Below are 13790 nucleotides of genomic sequence, written 5' to 3'. Positions count from 1 at the left end.
TTTATGTTGAGTCGAGAGGCTAAGGATAGATAGATAGATACTTACTGTGTTAGGGCTGTGTGCATACATATCCCGAACGGCAAGCACGAAGGCCTGCCAGTCTGAAAGGAGCACCATTTTCTCCCCTCCGAAGTGAAAATCCTTGAAAAGAAGAAAAGCGAAATAATTCCTGGATGGCGATGTGAATGAGGAGAGCGTTTTGCTTCCGAGGAGAGGAATGGTAGGAAGATCAGAATGCACTGAGTCAGCGACTGAAGTGCAGGCAAGGCCCTCCCAGTTTCGCCACCATATCGACACGTCACCACTAACAATGAAGAGAAGTTCTTCCGTAGATTTCAGAAGGTCAAACGACGCAGCGAAAAACGGAGCAGTGAACAGCGCCCTGTGTACGTACACCTCGCCATAGCCCCTCCCTCACTCCACCTCCTGATCCTCTCGGAGAATTGTCCGCCTTCGACATCAAGGCAGAGTTCACCCCCGTTGTCACCACGAATAAGAAAAGAGAAGCCTTCTGTGTAAGCGAACAGAGAGGAAAGGAAAGGAACTGTGAAGCTCTTTCAGACAGATGACTCAACGGACTTGAACAGACTGGCTTGAAGAGATTGCCCGAAGTTTCTGTTTGAAGTTGACACAGGCTTCCCCCGCTCAGAGGTAGTAAAGAGCAAGATACAGGGAAGAAACGTATGCGAAAGATAAGCGAGCACAAAAAGAGACTCCCGAACCAAACCGTCGAGAAAGAGGAGAGAAATAGATATCGTCGTCGGGCGTTCACGTGCATGCGGCCGACTGTGGTGATTTTTGTGAAGCTAGTGAATTTCTCAGTGTCAGCTTTCGCAGCAATCCGAGAGCCGCTTTCCTCCTGATGACCGCCCTACACACCTATGGAGACAAAGGTAGCAGAAACCTTGAGAGAAACGGCCGGGATGTTGTCACACGGCAAAGTACCAGACGGGAGTGTTTTGAAGTTGAACTGACGAGGTGGGGGGTACTGTTGGTTTCTTTCTGCATGCAATCGACCAACCCAGCATTCCCTCCTCATTGTCTACTTGAAGGTATCTTCTTCGATATGAAAGTATCGGAACTTATTTCCTTTTCTTTCTAGCGAGGTTCTGTTGTGCTTCGGGTATCCAGGTGAATCTTGTCCACGGTCTCGGTAGACGGGTAGGGCACTCCGGCATACACGTGAAGTTTTGGCAAGAAACGTCTGACCCTATCAATCCTTTCAGAGGGGCGCATAGCTCCTCCTTTCTCACCACATTATACAGCAGAACACACCGCGCCCTTGGCCCGGTCTTGCATGAGGGCGACAGCTGTCTGAAAACATTCCGACGGCTCTACCTCTTTCTCTTCGCATGGGCGTAAGAGAAGACTTAACGAGGCTAACCTGGCGCTGGGATTGTAATCTCTTGGACGGGTGACAAGAATACCTGGAAGGAGGTCACCAAGCCACGAAACGCCTTTCACTACAGCATATAGACGTGACTGCTTTCTTCCTACCCGCGTATATAACGACTTACAGCTCTGTCATCCTGAAGCGGCGTGGCTCGAGGTACTGAATGAAGACACACATGGGGCATCTTTGACTTCTTACTGTGTGATGGGATACTGTAATATGCTAGACGACAAGTGTCAACATAGATCGAGAATGGTCGCAAAGGAAAATTTTCAACAGCCTCGTCAGGCTAAGAGAGCCGAAGGTCTTCACATCAACCAATACAGAAGCACCCTCAAAGGGCGAGGTGGATCCGTAAACAGCAGTGGAACGCAGTCCGCGTGCAGGGTGTTGGCTACAAAGGCTTGTCCTTTTGAGAGAAGTCTTGCTTGGAGAAGTCGGTGTATGACTGTATTGCCTATCCGTATTGGGGGTACTCTCGGAACGTCGCTTGGCCTGTGTACGGCTTGGCTCGGCATACCCAGTTTCGAAATGACGACAGACTTGCGTCTTAAGACGTCAGTTTCTCTAAATCGCTACTAATATGTCATGTAAACATGTCCGCTCCCCCTTTAGGCCTTCTTACAATTCTGGGCACACGAAATCTGTACGTTGGCGTGCAACTTGTCGAGCGTAGCCACGCCGTGTCCGGCGAGCGGTTCCAGCTCACTGTATCACGGGCTCGAGGGGGATAGCTTAGATAATATTCTCCTCCTACGAAACAAGTTAAATGCTGGCCACTACTGCCGAGGCCAGGCAGTCCCATCGAGTAAACGATGTACAGCAAGCCTCATACGCTTGAGCGCCGTCACACCAGCTGTCCACGCCATATCGCGTCAGTGACCTGGCGCTGTTGAATCTCCGTTCTTTGCGGAGCCCTAGCGTCTTTTGTCATGGTTGTCATGCTTTTAAATCGAGTGTTCACAGAAAACGTGACTAGTGCTTGTTAGTAAATAGCTGGTCTTACCACGCAGAGCCGGCTTTAGAGAAAACGTGTAACGAGAGTCGTAGAAGACGGAGAAGGATACATCAGGTCAAAAGAGCTTCTTCCGTCTCTTGAAAACCCTGACAGCCGGGTCGACCTCTTTCATTGTTGCTTCCCTTTATGATTAGAGTGTTGCAATCCAAGCCAGCAATTTCGGCTGATTTGACGCGAGACAACACCCCGAGGTTCTTTTTGTCTTTCTTGATTAGGTTGGCCTCATACAAAGAAACGACAGGAACTCAAAGCAGGTTGAGGGAAAGAAAATTCCCTTTCGTGACTTTGACTTTGGAAACTCAGTGTGTTCGTTCCCTTTACTCGGAAAGTGACAAGATCCCCTTTCACGACAATGGGGAGGCAAGCATCGTTGCATGTCTTGTCAATGAAGAGAATCTTGTTTTCTTCTCTTTTAACATTCCTCCTGACTGTTTCTGCGTGGTGCAGTGACTCACGCAAGAGTTGTCTTGTAGTGGCTGCTGTCGACGAAACTGAATCTGATGTCGCCAGTTCACAAGCCTCTTCGGCCGAAACAAGGGAAGCTACCGCAGATGAGGTCTTTTCGTCGTCATGGGAAGACGAGTACGACGACGAGGAAGGTAAGCGGGGAAAGAGTGACAAAACTGAGTGGTCTGTTAGCAGGTGACTGATTTCTATGATGATATGATGGCAGCACGAGGTGTCATGTCCCTCCATGATCGTTATGTTGAGATGGGTACGTACCCAATGAAGTAAAAAGATCTAAGACTGCATCGCAAGAGGAAAGAGGGGTCTACTTGTTAAGCGACTCCCGCTCCATATCAGGTCTATCTATATCCGGTGCCGACAACGTATGGTCAATAGTTGGTTCAGGCTTGAAAGTGAACGCTCTCCAGATGGATCACTGTCTGTAGCGTAGAGAGAGACGCAAGACAGAACGAACCAAAGGGCGCGAGCATGTGGTAAACACCTAGCGAACTCCGTACAGTAGGAGACGATTCTTGAACGTCATAACGAGGTATCACAGCGTGCAATATTGTTTTTTGGGTCATGTGTTTTGCAGAAGACATGGAAGTCGTGCCGCTCTCCAGCGCAACAGAGCTACTTATGGCAACTAGTGTCCCTCCTCGATACTTACAGACAGAACGTGACACCGTAAACGCCATTCTTTCCGCTTCTCCTGGGTCGTCTTCCTCAACATCAACTTCACACTACCTTCGCCAGAACCGTGTTGGTGGAGACAACTCCCCAACTTCATCCTCTTCACCACAGACAGGTACTGTCACTTCCACGCCGATGGAAGCACCGATGAAAGCGCAAGATTTCCCTTCTTTCAGAGCCGTACCCGAATTGAACAGCGAAGGCCAGCGCGTCTTCCCAGACGGAACCGTTGTGCCTTTGCCCGACAAAGACGCCAGTGTCCTCCCAGTTGCTGGCTGGGAAGCAAGCCAGGACGGTGATGAATACACTGTCCATCTCCTCACTTCCACGGGTGATCTCAAGTCTGTCCGAGTCACAAAGGATGAATTTGTTAAGATGGCGACAGGAGAAACCAAGGAGCTGAGCATAGTCGGAGACGAACAGGATGAACTTGTTTCTCCCCAGCACCATAAATGTAAATTTCATGGATGTATGACAGCAAGCTTTAGTATGGGAATGATGCCCATGCCAATGCCCATGCCTATGCCGATGCCTGTCCCTACTCCTATGCCGGTCCCTACTCCTATGCCGGTCCCTACACCTATGCCGGTCCCTACTCCTATGCCTGTTCCTACACCTATGCCGGTTCCTACACCTATGCCTCTTCCTGTGCCTCCCCCTAATCCCCCTATGGGTAAAGCGCCTCCTTTTTATGGAGGTTTCTCGAATCAGAACACTTGGTACTCGGGAGGTTCCACAACGCAATCAGGTTTCTACGGGGGTGGGATGGGAGGCGGCTTTCCGGGCATGATGATGTAACTGGACTGAAGACTGTAGACGGAGAATGGTCTCCAAGTGCTCGTCTCTAACTTTTCGAACTATACCTTTTGCTCGCTTAAGGCGACATGAACATCCTTGCAGGGCTTTCTCTTTCGTGGGATAGTTAGCCGTGGACAGAGTAAGAGGGCATTCCACTCGCATTCTACAGTGTCTGTATGATATATCTGGATCATCTGTTTCGCCTTGTACATGGGTTAAACCGAAGAGAGGAAAAGGATCTTTCTTCTCTCGCTGAAGTATGAAAGAAGGAGTAGGTCAAAACTCAAGAAGGGTGACTGGGATGGTCTAGTTGAAGACTTACAAAGACGGTCCGAAAAGGACTTTCCGTTGGTATCTATTTGCTGCATGGGGAAGACGACACTCTTTCAGGTAAACCTCCCTTGTTTTTCATACAAAAAGGTCGCGGTTTTTCTTGACTTGAAGCCACTACGATATTGATGCATAGTCAGAAGGGTGCCCCCTTCTCAAGGCCGTATGATTTATACGGCATGTCAACATAACAGACGAGCGAAGAGTCTCCCTTTTCTTTCGAAGTGAGAAAGAAAGCCTCGTATCACCCGTGAGTCCATGGACAGTTCAACCCGCAGATCACTCCCAGGCAGACTGATGGTAGAATCGTCCGGATAAAGTGTTCCTCGAGCGATTCGATATCCATTATGGATAGTGTGGAAGCTCAATGCTACAAGAACCCAGGACAGCATAGAGAGAGAGCACTACGGCCGCTACTGACTTTCTCCTCCGTCACTTCTTTCCCCGGGGAGCGAAGCAAGCTTGGTTACATATGACAAGCAAGGCGCTGTACCGTGGAGCCACGAATTATTTCTTGCTCCTCCCGGTTGGGACGATGTACCTCCTACATTGTTCTTCAAAGGAAACTATCACAAAAACGACCAAAATTCCTTCCCTCTGGGTGCGGAGTAGCTCGGTGTGTCCTCCTAACTCGCCCTGCAGTGCTTGCTGTGGCCAAGAAAGGTTGCCGTCCTGACGTAGTTCCCTACACACTTTAATTTAGCTGCTTGTACGGAAACTACAAGCTAGCGCCCTAGATGTGTCTCTCTCACCGCGAAGGCCCTCTCTCCAGTGTACGCATATGCAGAAGCCGAACGAGCCACATGAAGACACGGCCTTCTGCTTTGTGATGGCGCTTCTTCTAGCAAAACCCGCGGAAAACGCTCAACACTTAAGACAGGCATCATCGATACACGTCTTTCAAACTGTTCTACGCCGTAGAACGACACGAGGCTGAATGGAGGGAAGGGTTCACTAGCAGCTAGGGACGTACTCACGCCGACTCTATGGACGGCTCGAAACAGTCGCCTCTTAGGGTCTGTCCACCTCCCTAAACTTCATCTCGCGAAAAAGTTCCCCTTCTTGTCTCGAATCTCCTCAGAAAACAAATGAGGAATCTTGTTCATACAAAAGTCCGCTTTCTACCATCCCCCTTCTCGAAAACTCCGTCACCTAACAGCCTAACTGAACCCTTTTGCCGGTGTCAGCCCAGAGAAAACTTAAAACAAATCAGCGAGATTCATTCTAGAGAACCTCTTGGCAATCTCAAGCGCGTATGAGCTAGCATCTAGCTCAGTCTCATGGTACTAATGAAGTCCTCGGGTAGTTTGGGTAGACGTACGGACTAAAAGTCAGAGATTACTGTATCTGAAGAGGTGAGCATTCTGATCGCCGGGAATTCACTCTTCATTTCTTAGCACAGTTCACCACGACCGGTGGGTGCTTCGAAGAGTTCATCATTACTTCGAAACATTCATCCTTTCTTCACGTTCTCCTTTCCTCTCCAGTAACTGTCAGATCATTTTAGAAAGATTACCCGGGACAAAAGCCTATCATCTACAAAGGCTTCCTGTCCTCACGGTTATCATCCTTATCATGCTGGGCTGATCCACTGCTCTAAAGAACATCATCTTCCTTTCTTTCTCAGAGGACCTGCCCGTACAGCTCAGAGGCAGTTTCTACAGGTGATGTCTTCTTACCAGGGTAAGGGCAAAACGAAAACTTGTCGGTTTCTTCATTCTCGTTACCTCTTATTCCAAAAGTCAACCGAACTGTGTGTCTACTTTTCTTTAGAATCTCTTGCCATTCACTCAAACATCTCTTAGGAAAGAAAGAAGAACCATCTAATGGCTCGAGAGGCACTTTCCACCAGACGAAAGTGGCAAGATTCACCAAAGAGAAGATGACGATGAGCTCCTTCTTTTCTCTTCTCTGTAAGAGATGACTTCTCAGCTGTTCGTTAACAAAGAAATAGAGACAAACACATCTCAGAAAAAAAGAGATCTTCGAAAAGAGATCTATCATCTGTCCTAAGAAAGGAAAAGTGACCTCTAAAGAACAGAAGTATCGCAGAATCCATGAATTCAACCAGGAATGCAGGACTCAAACCAAGAAAAAGAGAAGAAGAGGAAGAAAAACTGAAAGAAGAAAGAAAGAGAGCATTGTCCCCCTCCTGAAGGGTGATGATGTTCCATTCTCCTCTTTCCCCCGACTAAGAAAAAGAGAGTCCGGTAGATTACTTCTTTTCTGAGCTACCACTACTATTACTACTGCTACTGCTTGAATGCATAAACATATCTATATCCATGGTAAAGTCATATTCAATCGTAGGAATGACGCTCGAAATGAACTTAAGAAGAACCAAAAGAGCCAAATCATGCCGGGGCTTAATTCCACGCTCTAGCCAACTCCCTACAACCTTCTTCATTACGCTCGCATGCCTAAAAAAGAAAGAGACAAAAAAGACACGACGACAAACTCGCATGGATCCCCCTCGATCTTCATACCCACCTGGCCATTCAGTCATTCACTCTAACATCATATATAGACCTAGATACACATATGTACACCTATATATATGTACACCTACATCTGTATATCTATATGTATACAATCCTCGTGCCAGACAAGAACACTTCACACTCCACACAGGACGGACACCTCCCCTAGAAGCGTCGCGTACATTCATACCTTCTCACATGCATATCCATCTGTAATCTTTCTATCTAACTTGTATCTATGTATCTATCTATCGCGAATCTATCCATTCACCTTGAATCTATCCATCGATCTATCTTTGATCTATCTCTCTCTTGGATCTATCTATTTGTCTTTCATCTATCTCCCTTGAATCTATCTTCCGTCCTCTTCAATCTTTGTCTCTATTCCTGCCTATTGTAGATGCGTGGTGTCTATACATACAGGCGCATAAGATGAGGATGCGAAATGCGTGACTGACTTTGGCCGCACACCGAATCGATCCACCATGCTCGCACAGCAACACTTCAAGGAAATACAGTTCAAAAGATTCTCTTGACTCTCCATCCACACACATACAAGGGACTGAATAACCCCCCAAACACTACACTGTCTCCATACAAGAGGAGAAGAGAAGGAGATACACCTGAACGTTGCAATCCAATACAGACCAATCGTATACTTGGTAACCTCGACAGCGAGGAAAGTATGAAAATCTTCTTCTTCTTCTTTATGACACCTCCCACTCCCTCTGTCTTCTTTCGAGTGTTTCTATTCGGGTTCTTTATCTCTTGTTGCCACTAAGACTGCTATCTCGAGACTTCGCTCATTCACCTGCCTGTTGCAATAAGGAAGGTGTTGATTCTTCTTCGAAAAAGCATTCTTTCTCAAGTGACTCTTTGCCGGAGAGAGGAGATCCACACACAGATCAACCTTCCCCTGCATGCACTGCGTCGCAATAGAAACAGCCCCTCTCCTTGAAAGCTCCTCGAGAGGAAGACATGGAACGAAATAAGGCTATTCATCGTCATCCAAGAGACGAAGAAAAAGAAGACAGGGAAAAAGAAGAAAGAGAAGAAGAAGAAGGAGAAAGAAACTCATGAACGACTTACCTGCACGGGTGTATCGATGCCGTAGGTATTCCCGTGCATGGGTGAGGATCTACTGTGACAGTCTTTGCAACGTAATCGGTCAAAATGTCTTCGAAAATCTCTTCTGGAGTCAAAGGAACTCCATTCTACATATCCACAACATACGCACACATTCCTTACACGCAAACTCTAGTCAGGAGAGAAAGCAGTGATGCACGTCTGTTTCAACATAACTGTCGCCACGACCCTAGGCCTTATCCTCCTCTCAGGAATTGGTTGAGACGGTATGGAAGAAAAGAAATCCAAAAAAGTGCTACATGATATTTGACCTATCTAAAATCTATCTATCTTGGATCTGTATTTCGCCTATCTATTTATCTATCTATCTATCTATCTTTTGCCTACCTATCTATCTTGATTAACCTTTAGTCCGTCTATGTGTGAGTTCCGAGGTTAAAACGATGGGTAGGTAAACAGACCAATGTGTTGAGGTGTATACGATCCACGCTACACACCTGGCGAGTTCAACCCCTCCACACGTAAGTGCTTATATTCGGAAAGCGTAAGCTACAGATGTGAATCTAATTCTCTGGACATATCAAATCAACTTCCTTCTTCATGTAGACCTTCTCCTAGCACATCACACAAAGCCTTATACAGATGACGGGTAGTCGCTGGTCTTCTTAACCTCGTCTCTTCGCTTCCCCTATAAACCTATCGGGCCTAAGATTACCGTGTTGACTGGATTACAATATCGTAGCACCTCCTTGAAGAACTCAGCTCCTATATAAGAAGTTACATATATATATATACATATCTAGCATAGGCATCCACACAGGGAGACTTCGCATAGCTTTGTATTGGAAACGCAAGAAAGGGAAAGGAGAAAAAACTGCTAAGAAACCGTCCGAATGTATAGAGAACGAAAGACGTGGAAGAGAAATAGCAGACATTCTCGCAGCTTCGTAGGTCTTTTGATCTTTCCTGATAACGACAGCAAGACAGATTAACCTATCTCTCTCTCTCTATCTATCTACCTCTCTCAAATCAACCTTTTCCTCCTCCTCATCATCGTTTGATTCATCCGTTCTTTCTCATTTTGCTTTCTCTGCCCACCACCCTCCTAGCTACTCCTGTCGCTGTATGCGGTGTACATACACCGCCTTAATCCTTTGAAGAGAAGAACTTCATGGCAGCTCTTTCTCCATGCAGGTCCATTAGCAAGAAAAGAAGAGGGAGAACAATCTGTGACTTTAATCCTCATAGTCAAGAAGAGAAAGGAAAGAAGATACTTGATGAACTCGATGAAGACTCTTCCAAATGCGTAAAGACCATTCGGTTTTCTGTCTCCAAGGCTGTTTCCTCTCTTAACTACAAGTCGGTCTGCCCCCACCGAGAAGAATCTTACCTCACTATAGCCAAAGAGCCAGATGCGTGGAGTCTGGAAGTATTTATCATACGTTATACTCAGATCGTATGTCCTCGCTGCTACAATCTCTGGATACCACACACAAGTAAACATGTATATCACGGTGAACAGGCGTATCGATGTATGTCTATGTATGGATGAATATGTATGTGTGTATAAGTACATAAGTATGTATCTTTAGTTATGAAGTATGGAAGCTCGAGCGCATAGTCGTGGCGGCTCGTGTCTAAATGTCTGACATCATCGGCGGTGGTGTTTGTGGGGTGTGATGTACATACACCCCGTCAGGTGTATGTACACCTCATCATCATCAAGGAAAAACTGCCGCAGGTTTCCCACTTACGCTGCAGTTCCTCCAGATTGATACGCCCATGTCGAGTTAGAGACTCTAACAGACGCACGAGCACGTGCATTGTAATTGCGACTCCTTCACTACACTAGATGAAAAGAATCGTATAGAAACTCAACCAACCCCACACACATACGTCCATAGTCATGCATACCCACACATGTTCCACATATATATATTCATACATCGGCGTCCCCCCAAAAGCAGAGAGAGTGAGATACGAAAACTAGACGAAGGGGGCATCGTGACGAATCAATCGACTCCCGCCGTAATTCAGCTGTACATACACCAGCACTCACGACTGGGCGAATTCTGCTACCGTTTCTAGTCTTCTTTTCTTGCCCCGTATGAGGACTCGCTCACATCAACCCGCGGCAGTTTCTTTTCTTGGTGTCTGGGCATGCGCATGCCAGGCGAGACAACTGGCTTGAACTTGCCTGAATCCGGTTCGTTTCTTATGAAGTACGAAGGCTCTGCTGCAGCGAGGTCTTCTTCTTCTTCCTATCAGGAAAAGGAGAAAAGGAGAAAAAAGGAAAAAGAAGAGCTTCTGCAGCGTCGTCTTCTCATCAAAGCCCCTGTGTCTTCCCTCTGCTTGTCAATAGAGCCCATTAACAGAAATACAACAATATCAATGTACATACAGATAGATGGTTAGATTGAAGACAGAGACAGAGACATCACATATGAAGATGCATGCGTGTATGGCATATCCGCACGCGGTATGCATACGTATCTACATAGATAGGCATATGTATCCGTCCGACGCGCACCTAGAGAGACCGGTGTGTAGATGAGAGTATGAGGGTAGATATCTAACTCCATTCACTCAGTCTTCGTTCGCATCTCCACCTAGCACTGGCATTCTTCTCCCCTTCCCCCCCCCCTCATCTATGCACACAGGCAGAGTGAGACCTCGATAGAAAAGAAAAAGAAGAACGAGACAGAGAAACACGTTTGTCCTAGTGAATCGACTCTCTCTCTGGTAAATGAGTGAGCTACAAAGGGAAGAGAGTCATACCAAAGAACACATGCATTCTATAGTCTATACATACACAGATATAAGTAGAAATGTCGTGCTGTAGAGCTCTAGGTAGGCTCATAAGAAAGGCTGAGTAAGAGACAAGAGACCACCCCTCCCAGGCTACTCGAGAGAGATAGATTGAAGAGAATGAGAGGCACCCCTCTTTAACTAGCTTCATGCATGTATCGAGAAAAGAGAAAGATCGTGAAGACGGCGTCAGACCGCCGCTACGATAGAAAGTAAGAGGCATGATCTATCTCCGACCAAACACCCCAGCGTACAGAGACACAGGAACAAAGACATCGAAGACGAAGAAGAAAAGAAGAAAGAGAAAATGAAGAAGCAGAAAGGAAGAAGAACAAGAAGAGTCATGCTGTGTGTTTCAAGCGGTCTTCGATTGCCATTTGGCTTGCTCGATGGTTAGCTCTTTCCTTACCTCGTCTTGCACAAGATCATCGATATCTGTGAAAGACATGAGGTCTGGAACATCATCCTGAGACAAAGACGAGAGATGAAAAGAAAAGAGAAAATGTCTAGCTTAACATTAACGACGACGATAATGTCGCGACACCTTGTGCCTCTCAAGAAAGAAAGAAAAGAAATTAAAGAGCCCTCAAAACTCGATCAATACACATACAGTCAAATAAAGAAAAGAAAAGAAAAGAAGAAGGATTGCAAACTCCTCATACTGATAGAGAGATATAGACAGGCATATACACATGCAGATACATGTATACAGATATCTACTCATACATACATACAGACATACACACATACATAGACATCCAGAGGGAGACAGAGGGATACAGTAGCAGATCGTCATGATCTCCAAACAATCTTCATTTTTGATATGCAAAGACGGGAATGTGTCTATCCATTCAAAGACTCCTCGATTCCTTGCACCTATCGCATTCCTTCTCTTCACTCTTTCTACACTCTCCTCCCCCTCCGCACTACTCTTCTTTCTTATCTCTCTGTGTAGCAACGAGAGAACCCCACGTCGTCGTCAGCCCTCGGAAGAGAAGAAGAAAGAGAAGTACGATCCGATCTTCTCTTCATCTTCGCTTCGCTTCTCTCTTGTCTGTGGTGTATCTCTCTCTCTTTCTGTCTCTTTCTGTTGTGTTTCTCAGAGCTCGCATGGCATGCGCGCATGTAAGTGCATGACGTCCATTCTATGAAGGAACAGAAGAGAAGAAAGAAAGGCTCGTGAGAAAGAAAGAAAGAGAGACTGAAAAGAGAGAGAGAGAGGAAAGAAGGAGAGACTGAAAAGCAGGAAGAAAGAGAGATCGAGAGAAGCACAAGAGAGCCTTGAGAGAGGAGAACGTACCCGTGGATTGCCTTTACTCGCTGAAGGAAAGAACAGAAACACAAGCCACGTCACCACACAAAGCATGAAGAGATAGGAGATAAGAAGAGATGCGATCTTCTTAAAGAAACGGACTGTCATCTTCTTTCTTCTTTATTATGATGCTCTTCATCTCCATAGATAGATCTGTCTCTCTAGCAGATATCCTGCTCCTACTTAAAGACATCCACGTCTTTTCTTCTTCTTCAGTTTTGGAGAGATGAAAAGAAATGAATGAAGACACCTTTCACACCTCTCAAGCGTTATCTGCGGTGTACATACACCTCGAGAGAAGAAGGAGAGGACTAACCACCTCAACATGCTTTGGTCACCTCGAGCCGATCTACGACTTGGTCGAAGAAAAGAGAAGATAAGAAAATGTTTTGTCTGCTTATCCTCTCTTTTCTAGAAGCCCCAGCAAGACGAACAGACCAGCTTTTGTCGGGAAGGCGGTGGATGAAGAGCGAGGCGAGGAAGAAGAAGAAGAAGCAGAGGAAGAAAGTACAGATTCTATCTTAACGAGAAACTCTCGACAGATCATCTAAACAGGGTCTAGTAGATGAGGAGAGGGAGGAAAGAAAGAGAAGCTTCTTACCACTCCTAGAAATACACTACAGCCCTGTGCACATAAAGAGATAGATATTTATATATATGCATATAGAGATATAGATAGAGATACCTTATAGATAGTGTGTAAGAGCGATATGTACACAGACATATACAGAGCTATATGTAGGCGTGTTTCTTGTCCTTGTATGTCATGTATAGACATACAGATGTATATGAATAGATGTGTCTGTCTGTATGTGAACTGAACTCCTGGGAAGCGACCAGTTCTGCGTCGGCGGAGTCTCCATGCAGTTCTCCCCTACAGCCAAGCAAATGTAAGAAAGACAAGAGGGAGGGAGCATGTACATTCAGACAGCCTGGTCCTCCAGACGCGAGCCCAAGAGACGATTTTTCTTCCTCCGAAAGAGAGAGAGAGAGAGCTAGTGACTGCAGCCAAACACCTCAGTAGAATCGAGATGACTACATAGATAAGAAAGATAGCAACCACGATGGGACCCTCTCTCTTTCTTTCTTTCATGCGTCATAGAAAGAAACCTACATGAAGCAGGATATTGAAGCTTTCTCGCCGAAGAGGAGGGAGAAGATTTCTGTCGGGCTTTTTCATGATGGGGAGAGGTGGGTCTCTTATCATCTCTTTCAGCATCTTCACCTCTTCGGCTGATATGAACTTGCCTCAAGCCTTCAGCAAGCAACTCGGGGGTCTCGTCATGCGAACTGCCAGGAGGTGGTGACCGTCCCTCTTCTTCTTCTTCGTCAAGGAGAGGCAACATCCAGTCTCCTTCCACATCAACACCCGCCTAAAAAAAGAAAGAAAGAGTGAGAAAGAAAGAAAGTGCAAGAAAGAAGGAA

General features: G+C 46.2%; 3 protein-coding genes across 3 annotated transcripts in view; 1 reads left to right on the top strand and 2 right to left on the bottom strand.

Moving 5' to 3' along the window:
- Positions 1-42: 42 nt before the first annotated feature.
- Positions 43-931, bottom strand: CSUI_007056 (uncharacterized protein). Its single transcript, XM_068067206.1, has one exon. It carries the CDS (start codon positions 776-778, stop codon positions 344-346), a length of 435 nt encoding a protein of 144 aa, XP_067920822.1. The 5' UTR covers positions 779-931; the 3' UTR covers positions 43-343.
- Positions 932-2091: 1160 nt separating this feature from the next.
- Positions 2092-4751, top strand: CSUI_007055 (uncharacterized protein). Its single transcript, XM_068067205.1, has 2 exons — positions 2092-3010; positions 3454-4751. Exons 1-2 carry the CDS (start codon positions 2764-2766, stop codon positions 4347-4349), a joined length of 1143 nt encoding a protein of 380 aa, XP_067920821.1. The 5' UTR covers positions 2092-2763; the 3' UTR covers positions 4350-4751.
- Positions 4752-6793: 2042 nt separating this feature from the next.
- The window catches only part of CSUI_007054 (autophagocytosis associated), a 10715-nt gene continuing 3718 nt past the window's right edge, over positions 6794-13790 (bottom strand). The window contains exons 3-10 of the mRNA XM_068067204.1: positions 13480-13738; positions 12354-12373; positions 11463-11519; positions 10369-10506; positions 10000-10093; positions 9636-9724; positions 8249-8373; positions 6794-7099 (exon numbers count right to left, since the gene is read on the bottom strand). Of these exons, the coding sequence (XP_067920820.1) occupies positions 6895-7099; positions 8249-8373; positions 9636-9724; positions 10000-10093; positions 10369-10506; positions 11463-11519; positions 12354-12373; positions 13480-13738 (987 nt within the window). The 3' untranslated portion in view covers positions 6794-6894. The remainder of the gene's footprint in view (positions 7100-8248; positions 8374-9635; positions 9725-9999; positions 10094-10368; positions 10507-11462; positions 11520-12353; positions 12374-13479; positions 13739-13790) is intronic.

Source organism: Cystoisospora suis (genome assembly GCF_002600585.1).
Source record: "Cystoisospora suis strain Wien I chromosome Unknown contig_3644, whole genome shotgun sequence".
Lineage (NCBI taxonomy): Eukaryota > Apicomplexa > Conoidasida > Eucoccidiorida > Sarcocystidae > Cystoisospora > Cystoisospora suis.
The sequence above is the reverse complement of the archived record's forward strand: the minus strand, read 5'-3'. Positions and strand labels throughout refer to the sequence as shown.

Coding starts and splice junctions, on each gene's coding strand:
- CSUI_007056 (XM_068067206.1), bottom strand. CDS start 778: ATGCACGTGAACGCCCGACGACGATATCTATTTCTCTCCTCTTTCTCG.
- CSUI_007055 (XM_068067205.1), top strand. CDS start 2,764: ATGGGGAGGCAAGCATCGTTGCATGTCTTGTCAATGAAGAGAATCTTG. Junction 3,011..3,453: donor CGAGTACGACGACGAGGAAG/GTAAGCGGGGAA, acceptor TGTGTTTTGCAG/AAGACATGGAAGTCGTGCCG.